The sequence below is a fragment of the Thunnus albacares genome, chromosome 5 (genome assembly GCF_914725855.1).
Source record: "Thunnus albacares chromosome 5, fThuAlb1.1, whole genome shotgun sequence".
In the NCBI taxonomy this organism is placed as follows: domain Eukaryota; kingdom Metazoa; phylum Chordata; class Actinopteri; order Scombriformes; family Scombridae; genus Thunnus; species Thunnus albacares.
This window is the reverse complement of record NC_058110.1, coordinates 4,044,560-4,054,142: the sequence shown is the minus strand read 5'-3', so window position 1 is coordinate 4,054,142 and position 9,583 is coordinate 4,044,560. Positions and strand designations below refer to the sequence as shown.

Here is a 9,583-nt window from a genome sequence, read left to right as displayed (position 1 = left end):
TTCTTTATACATCAACCATAAAATGGATTTATTTTACCAGAGGTCCAAACATATTTCCGTGTTGCCCCAGGATGCATAGAAGATGTCAGTGTGTCATAGGAATTCAACTTTCACTACTACAAACCAGTGTTTACAATCTATGTTCTTTTGTTCAACCATTGGTTTGGTAATAAAGCCGTGTGTAACTACTTTTAATGTTACACAATATCAAAATCCTGCAGTCTAACTAGGACGATCCTACAATCTGTAAAGGAAAAAGAAGAGAGAGAAAAAAAAAGGCAGTTTAAAAAAATAATTCCATCTTCATTTGAACAAAGGGACTGTTGTGGTTCCGGAGGTGAATAGAGGAGCATAAGGCTACTGGTATAGGTTGCTTTGTTATTATCATTACACTTCTCACTCCAAATGGAATATGTGGAGAGAAATGGAAACTTGTACAAAACCACAGTATCACCGTGAACTTTTACCTTAATAAGACTATTATTCCTTATGTGGTTCTGCTTTGTGCTGTTGAGACAGAAACAAACTAGGAATCTGTCGCTGCATTGATCTGGTGAGGCCCCAGCACCTGACAGTAAACATGGCTAAAGGGCCGAATCAAGGTTAATAGAAGAGGAAAAGTGGGGGAGCAAGTTAATGGCGAATAAAGCCAGGTTTAGTGAGCAAAACTGCAACCAAACTTCAGAAAGCTGGCCTGATGCTGCGTTTTCTGGTTCAACCATCTTGTGCTGTCAGGTAAACACATCCCCATCACAACCACCATTCACCAGCATCTACAGGCTTTCCGACAGCTCTTAAATGAACTCTGTTCCATTCTGGAAGATTCTGTTGTTTTTCCCTCCACGTTACTGCCCGTCACAGAGCACAGAGGAGGGAGGGGGAGAGTGGAGGAGGGGTGGGGGGGAGGGGTCTGGGGGAGCAGAATGTTATGTTTCACTTTAGAAAAACAAAAATCAGAAATTAGAAGTCCATACACAAGTCCATGGTTTCTCTTCCCTCAGAAGGGGCAGCAGGTTTCACAGGGCTGCAGTTGCTCAGCCACACCACCAGGGCCCTTCACTGTAGCCGCTGGACAATAACAGCGTTGAGGAGGTTGGCCTGCTGCAGCGTCTGGCTCTCATCCGACAGCTCCTTGTTGGGGAAGGTCGTCATGAGAACGAACTCTCTGGCAGCCATGCTGGGCCGGGCCGTGACCACGAATTGCCGCAGGTCAGACACCCTGAGGGACACGAAGCAAAGGGAAACGTGAACTTAAAAGCTCATACATTGGGCTAAGAAACATTTCAATATGTTTTCATGTCAAACATAGGTGGTGGCAGGGCAGGGCTAGATGTACCAGATGTACCAGGCAAGAACCAGATGTTACCACATGTAAACTCCTGTCTGATTTGCTTCATTTATTTTGATCTATTTCCATATATCTGCAAACACAAGTGTGGCTGTCACATCTTTTGTGTGAGAAGAGCTAATGGATCACCTGTGGGTATGGTTGAACTTTTGGACCAGCCTGCCGCCGTCTGCCAGACGGATCTGGATGTTAGTGACAGGCTGGGAGGGGTCGAGGTTCACAGAGGCAGTGGCTTGGGCCTCGTTGGCTGCCTGGTCCTGCTGGGAGGTGGCTGGAGCTGAAACCAGCTCTGGGGTGGCACTTAGAGAGAGAGAGAGGAAGCAGAGGAAAACTTCAAATTTACTGTGATTTGATAATGTGTTGAACTGTGATAGATATAAGGACAAAGTGATGTTTATAAAAGGAATGAAGGAGGATTGAATATGAAAGTTTTACAAATTAGCCATCAAATTTGTATTTATTGCACAGAGCCCAGGAGGTATCATGGTGTTAAAAAAACAAATTCATGCTCGCAATTTAAAAAGTCCACCAGACAAACAAGACAAGGACCCACTCCACAGAAACTCCACAGGGTACCTTTAATAATTCTTGCTCTCAAACGAAGGAATTCATACGCATTCATTTCTTAATTTATGGTTTCAATTTAATAAAAGGTGTCACATGATGAAAAAGAAACCTGTCATTTAACTGGAATGAGCCCGTGCAGGAAGTAAAGATGATTCGTTCCCATGTAGAACAAGTAAGACCTGTTTACCAGCCCTTTATTTGGACCATGCACTGAATTCAGCTTCTGCTTTCTGGATTTGCTGATCAATCTCACCTTCCCAACTTCTGTCCTTCACCTCCAAAGGCCTTGAAGGCCACCTTGGGTTTGCTGAATTCCTCATCCCTGTGGTCCTCCATGTCCAGGTTGACCTGGCCCCCTCGAGAGCGCTGCCTCAACTCCAGGGGAATCTCCCTGCAGGTTGACAATCAACTGGTGAACACAGGCTTATTTCACATGTTATCAGGGCTCTTCATGTGTGCTGTTCTAGCAGACATGAACAATATCTCAGAGTCAAAAAGGCCTGTATATACAGTATATTTACATCTAAACATAGAGGACATAGTTTGTCTTCATGGACTTATAATAAAGCTATATGACTATTCTTACCCCCTTCGGATTGCTTCCAGGAAGTTGGCATTTCCAGGGTCGTTGTAATTTCTGAGTTCACCGTTATCCAGACTGAAACCTGTCTTCCAAAGCTTCAGCACCACATGTACCTATCACCCCCACACACACACAGTATATACGTTAGTCATGAAAAATATGAAAGTTATTCCACTACTCTCTGGTATAAATGTCCGGAGTGTTCACTGAAAGTATTGGATTAATAATCAGCAGGCCTCCTGGAACATGATTCGTTAGACTACATTCACTTTTCTGTGGGCTTCGAAGCTTCGGAGTGAAGAGAGAGAGGAAGAGACGATGGAGGCAGCGGGGCAGAGCGAGTCACCGTGCAGGTGCCTTCTCCTCCTCTCCGCCCTGCTGGCTGCCTCAGCGTTGCTCATGCTGCTGGTATTTTGTCAGCTTATGTTGAAGCTCATGCTTATGCAGTTGATGAGAACAGGGAAGCAGGCATGCGGCACGGGGACCCGCCGGAAGAAGCAGCAACAGCAGCAGCTTCAGCACGAGCTGACGCAGACTGACATAAAAACCGGCAGCATGAGCGACACACAGGCAGCCAGGAGGAAAATGCACCTGCACTATGACTCGCTCTCCCCCCGCTGCCTCTCTCTTCACTCTCCTCACTCCTTTTCCTATCAGACCACCGCCACTGGGGAAAAAAATGATTCTGGCAGGGTACCACTTAGCTGTAGCATGAATGTATGCTAGCCGGCTTAGCCAAGGCAGCCTGGTTACCCAGGTTACCCTGTAGTGTTGCTGCTGTCAGAATGGCAAACGAGAGAGAGGGTTGTGATCTGGTGACTGTGAAGGTCACAGCATATGATTCACATCATTTTCATCCTCATCAAAGTATTCAGTGACCCCTCGTGTCTTGTGAATTGGGGCGTTGTCATCCTGGAAGAGACCACTCCCATCAGGATAGAAATGTTTCATCATAAGATAAAAGATTTTAAATTGATTTGCAGTGACTCTTCCCTCTGAGGAGACAAGTGGACCCAAACCATGCCAGCAAAATGTCCCCCACAGCATAACAGAGCCACCAGATCCCCTCACTGTAGGGGTCAAGCATTCAGACCTGGAGCAACTTTTCCTTTTAATTTGTCACCCATCTGTATATTATTTATATGACATCATTAGATTATTAATACTGAAGATTGTATTGTAGCTGCTGGAGGTGGATCTGGTCAGCAGGTGTCCTGACTCCTTGTTTTCCTTTTTCCACTGCAGCACAACTAAACTGTTTCAGTAATAGTTTTGGTTAATGAGCCATTGATGGATGTTTACATTTTTCAAAAGACCAAAATATTATTTTCTACCTTTCTTTTTTTCCCCTGCAGTACCAAAAAACATACTGAACCGTCAATATTTTGTACAGTTACACCCCTCTATCTATCTATCTATCTATCTACCTATATACACACACAGTTACAGTGATCAACCGCTTATATGGATCAAAATGCTTGGGATAGAACCATTCCTATACAATACTGTTTAAATAATTTGCTTATAATAATCAAGTGGTCGGCTTACAGTGTTCAACATATGGGTTTATTTGTAATTGCCATAAAATAATTAGAAAATAACGTTTTATTGATTCCTTTCATTCACCGGCTTTCTTGCTACCACTGCTCACTCTCCTCATCCACTCTCTAGCTCACTTGACCACTGCTTCTCTCTCTTTCCTCTCATCCTTTTTTAAAATGAGTCAGGAAGCCGTCAGCAAAGTTTACTTTTACAATTATCAAATGAGTAGAAATGTCCTCCCTTCTTCCTGGTAATGTTTTTTTTCTCCCCTCATGGTAGGGTTGTACAGCGTTACAAGTTGCGTTTCTCTAAAAGTTGATTCTGGATCAACTTCAAATACCATGGCAACAAACAAAGCTTCTAAGCATTGTAACTGTATGCACTGTAGATGAGGAATGTAAAAACTGTTGTTGTTGTGCGTCTGGCTCCACGACAATCTGAGCGAGCTTGACCACTGCCAATGGTGCAGGAAATGCCTCAGAAAATGGGAGTGATGGTTGGCCACTAACACTTAATGCCACACTTGGTATCTGATAGTACAACTGTTGACTGGGTGGGTGTTGGCCTACTCACATCCTGCTGGGTGTTGGAGCCTTGCCTCTCTCCGGCCACATAGGCTGACTCCTCCTCAGGAGCTGCTCCTAGCCTGTATCCTCCACCAACAAAGGCCTGAGTGATGAGCAGAGACAATCAAAACTACATGAAAAACAACCTGGATCATCAAGAGGAAGGTGAATTATGATTATGAACAGAGAAAAAGTCTGATATGAAGTAACAGGACAACAATGTGGTTCTTGTGAGCTTTGCTTTACCCTGGCTTTGCTGGGCTCTCCTGGCCCTCTCCCACTCCGGTCCAGAGGCACAGCTCCATGTTCTCTGGCCCCCTTGAACAGATCTTCCACCACTTCATTGGAGCTCTTCTTCTTGGGAGGTCCAACGATCTGCTGCCCGCTGCGCTCTGATCCTCCCGCAAAAAACCTGGAGGGAGACAGAGCAGGCTGTGACTACAGATGAAAGACTAAAAAAAGATGCCACAAGGTAACACAGTAGACACTCAGAGGGAACTATAGGCACCTATAGACGACAATAACAACTGCATCATATCAGTTTTGAGGCATGATCAGATGATTTGATAAACGTCTGGTGAATTTTAGAGCTTACGATGTAAACAGAACAAAAACTGACGTGAGGTGTGGTGAACAGACATCATCATCATCTGCACTACTCTCACGTTTCTCTCACCATTATCATCTTTCATGTGAGACATTGTAAAGAAGCCTTTTAGAGAGAAAAAACAGATTCACATAAGAATCGCAATCCTGAATCGATTCATAAATGCTAAAATTCAGTTTTTTAAATGTCACTTAATAACGCTACATGAAAAGGCGTACAGTGCACACAGGTTGTCTTGTAGTCCATCTTCAAAAAAAAGGCAAGTGTTTGGGTGCAAACTCGCTGTAATGACTAAATAATTACCTTTGTGAGATCAAGGTAACGTATGTTTTGAATACTTCATATATTCAGTTCATTCTTCTCATACAGGCAGAAGACTGTAAGATGCTTCCAAATGCATTCATTCATTAATGCATTTAACTTTCATAATGAAAGAGCTTTGTTCTCTCACACACTCTGTTAATTCAATCGAGAATCGGTTGTGAATGGAAAATTAATTCTGAATCAGATGTTGAGAGTTCCAACCCTGCGGCACCGTTAAAGAGGAACTAAATGATATGACTGCACTGTGTTGAAACACATCGATGCTGGTGATGATATTGACACCAAAGTCATAAAAAAAATCGGCATTTCATTGGTTGAAAATAGCTCAACATGCCCTCTACTAACCTTGCATGGCCAATGCTGACGATAGAGGCGACCGTTGAATGTTAATTCCCCTTACGGCTACTGACACTCCATGACAGACACAAACACACCGGAGAGCCTCTCGTAGCAGAGGTGCTAGCTCAGCTACAACAAAAGGTGCCGCACAGAAACCTTTACCAAGGGTCATGAATGTGCTTCTAGCGACTGTCAAAGCTCCAGCGGATTCTCTGCATGGACACTGAGAGTCTGACAGCAGCTGCTGCTCATGGCAGGTTAGCTCAGACTACCAGGCTCTACATTGCTGCGGCTATTCATGCTGCACTGAGTGGTGGTCAGTCTGTGTACCCTTACCTCCCGTGTCACACACACTACGTAGCTACAAGGCCACACCCCCCTACAGTCGTTGTCCTGTCCAGTCCTCTGCTGCATTTTTTTTTTTTTTAAATATGCTGGGGAGGGAGGGAGCTAGCAGAGTTTGGGTGTGTAGTTCCTCTTTAAAGACATCAGAAAAACCAATGTGAACAGACTCAAAAATCACCTGAGCTACAATAAACATGAACCCTACATTTGGATTTGTCATCATTGCTGTTTAATCACTGTGCTACATGTCGATGATTCCAATTTCACCGCTGCCTTGCATCGCTCTGCTTACTGTCAGTCACATAGTTAACATTTAAGCCATCATGCTTGGCAAAACTGATGTTAAAACTGACCGTAGATGACAAGTTTTTTTTTTTAGTTTCTTACTGACAGACTGTTAATACAAACATTAGTAACCCCACACAGTCCCTTCACAACCAAACCACTGCACTGCCCCAGCAGCAGAATCTGTTGACGCAGCAGAAAAGCACGACAAGCTCACAGTGAATGAGGTGAGACCAAAAATAGTTTGGTGCATTCTGGAATCACAGCCGCTAGGTGTGACTTTCTATCATCCAAACACTATGTGGAAGTACAGCTCAGACAGACAGACATTTCAGCAGCTTTAGGAGAACAAGAAAGGCTACTGTGACAACACACAGAATCGACTGGGAAGGGACTTCATTTATCAACTTGTCTTTCAGTCCGTTTTTATCCTGGTCTAGTCTGATGTGTCCTTGATGTGTCACTACATCCGATTCCCTGTATGGATTATGTACACTTTTCTATAACTGACTCTGAAAAAAACAGACAAATATCTCCTGTGTGGGGATCAATTCAACAGTCAAAAGGGATCATAAAGGGATAGGTAGCTTTCAACTACTTCCAAAACAACCCAAAGACAGCTTTGGCACTGTTAAAGGGAAACTTTGGTATTTTTCAACCAAGTCTCGCTCAAGAAGTCTTATTCTAAACTCTTGAGAGAGTTGAGTCGTTGTCGAAATCAGCTAGATATTAAGCCGTGACAGGGTTAGAGAGAGGAGCGCCGGGAGGAATTTGTTGTTGTGGAGTACAGAGCTTAGTATTATCTAAAGGATTTTCAAAGTCATGGCTGAATATTTAGCTGATTTCGACAACAACTCAAGTTCAATTCCAGAGCGAGACTTCTCCTTGAGCAAGACTCGGTTAGACACAATAACAAACAGATGGAATCAAATGAAAGACACAGAAAAACATTTCATTTCTCTGTATGGTCCTTTCCATAATGTTGTCAGACACAAACACTCTGAGCCCGTCAGTGGTAAAAACAAGCACTTTTAGTGGATGTACATTGCTATTGCCCCAAAGGATTACATTGCAGCCTGTTTCGCAGCTGCTGGCTGAAGCGCTCTCGGTCAATACTGGACCAATTTCAAAAATCATTGTCCCCATAAGTCACTTGGACACAAAAAGATGGGAAAATAGGGTCCAGGTTGAAAAATACCTCAGTTTTCCTTTAAAGGGACTGACGTAAGAGCTTAAGATAAATGAGCAGAATTAAACTTACCTTTGGCCTTCCTCCTCATCACTCTCTTCCTCTGCCTCATGCATCAAATCTCTGAAGGAGGTCACTCTGGGCTGGGAACTGATGAAGAGGGAAAAATAAGGTTGACAGATCAATTTGCATGTTGCACAATTATAGAAATATGGCACTTGATTGTTTGCTGTACTGAAGAAGTACAGAATGAAGTGTGGTGTAAATAAAAGCAGTGGCTGGTTGTAAACATTACCTTGGCCCTGCTGACCGGGACACTGAGGAGCCTCCTTCAGGTTGAGGAAGCGTCACTATGTCGTCATCAGCGCCATCCTCAAAGAAACTGGCAAGTGCAAGCTAGGGAAGAGTTAAATTTTATCAGACAATGTCACAAGAAGACCCTGACAGACAGTCTATCACCGTAATAATTACTATTATCTGCATTATTATTATTGCTATTATTATTATTATTATTAGAAGGTACTGCTAACCGGTCAACGGATCTGCCTCGAGCGATACAACTTTGTTCTATACGTTATATTTCTGCCCCTGACCCTTTTGGTGTCACAGACCAGAGAGTGTAGGTTTACGTTACATTTACTTTATCTTTTGTAATAACGGAGGTGCTAGTCAAGTGACAAAACTCTTTCCATAATGATGAATTCAGTTCAATTTTATGTTACGTATTTAATTTGTGCAGGACTCCACAAATAAAGAAAGATAAAATGTGCTTTTATGTCCCACCAGTCTAGCTCCGTCATATGCTTCAACAGATACTGCAGCATTAGCTTACCACTGATGTCTTTGCCAGGTATCGTTACAGGCTAACACTAACTAGCACCGCTCAATGGACTCATGGCAGACCTGCTTCGTAATGAGACACACAGATATTGACCCTCTTGTAACTGTGGCTGTACCAGCTAACTAACTGCACACCAGCCGTGTTGCTGGTGACAGAATGCGGTTACGCCATTGTCAAAGGGTGACTTGCACAAATTACCGGCAACACGGGCTAACGTTAGCCGGGAAGCTATTCGTCTGACACATTGTCATATCACCGCTGTTTCTTTTCTACTGCCCGCCGCGGCTGTACGGCTCAGCCCAGACGAGACGCACCTGCAGATTCCAGCCGGCGGACTCCAGGAAGAATCGGGCTCTCTCCTCGTCCACATCAGTAACAGCGACAAACTCCCTTACAGACTCCTCTTGGCTCGCCATTTTGATTTTTGCTCCTTCAACGACTCGTCCGCCTCCACCTGAGGAAACAAGCAACAGATGTTGGTTCCTATCTGGTCCCAAACGAGTCAAGGACCACAGCAACAGAGACGAAAATAAACTTCTTAAAACGACACGAGTATGGTTTAATAATGCAGAGAATTGTTTTTTGAAATAGTATTCGGGACTCTGTTTCGATTTAATAGTCGACAGTTTCTTGTTGTTAATCACGATTTGCCTCGCTGCCAACATTATTTGAACCACTAGATGGTAATGTATCCACGGGTTACAAAAACTACAATCACTCACAAGCATTGTCAGTGTGAAACAAAGGTTTAGGTTTTGAGCCAGGAGTCAAGAGTAATACTGTAATTGCCTGTAGGTGCATGATGTTTTATATTTATACTTTTTTATTCTGTTCATATGTTTTACACAAGGGATGGTAAAGTGCCATTTTCTTCAGCTTTTTATCACAACCAAATTATGTAATAACCAATAAGACTGTTTAGCACCTTTGCTTCAGCTATGTACGGTTGATATTGTTTAAAATTCTGGATAGCAAGTTATGCTGCATATCCTTTTGATCAAAAATATATTCATTTTATTCATAGTTGTATTATCTCCCTTTACTATC

General features: G+C 43.3%; 1 protein-coding gene across 1 annotated transcript; it reads right to left on the bottom strand.

Moving 5' to 3' along the window:
• nsfl1c (NSFL1 (p97) cofactor (p47)) lies at nucleotides 1-9,009 on the bottom strand. Its single transcript, XM_044352840.1, has 9 exons — nucleotides 8,851-9,009; nucleotides 7,991-8,091; nucleotides 7,768-7,845; nucleotides 4,853-5,018; nucleotides 4,614-4,709; nucleotides 2,502-2,611; nucleotides 2,169-2,306; nucleotides 1,478-1,648; nucleotides 1-1,219 (listed from the first exon to the last, which is right to left on the bottom strand). The coding sequence occupies exons 1-9, from the start codon at nucleotides 8,950-8,952 to the stop codon at nucleotides 1,057-1,059; spliced, it is 1,125 nt and encodes a 374-aa protein (XP_044208775.1). The 5' UTR covers nucleotides 8,953-9,009; the 3' UTR covers nucleotides 1-1,056.
• Nucleotides 9,010-9,583: the final 574 nt, after the last annotated feature.

What these genes read in the sequence shown, in the direction of transcription:
- nsfl1c (XM_044352840.1), bottom strand. Translation starts at nt 8,952, where the DNA reads ATGGCGAGCCAAGAGGAGTCTGTAAGGGAGTTTGTCGCTGTTACTGAT. An exon ending in TCCCGGTCAGCAGGGCCAAG is followed by an intron (nt 7,846 to 7,990) that starts GTAATGTTTACA and finishes CCTCTTCATCAG; the next exon opens with TTCCCAGCCCAGAGTGACCT. An exon ending in GAGAGCCCAGCAAAGCCAGG is followed by an intron (nt 4,710 to 4,852) that starts GTAAAGCAAAGC and finishes CTCATCACTCAG; the next exon opens with GCCTTTGTTGGTGGAGGATA.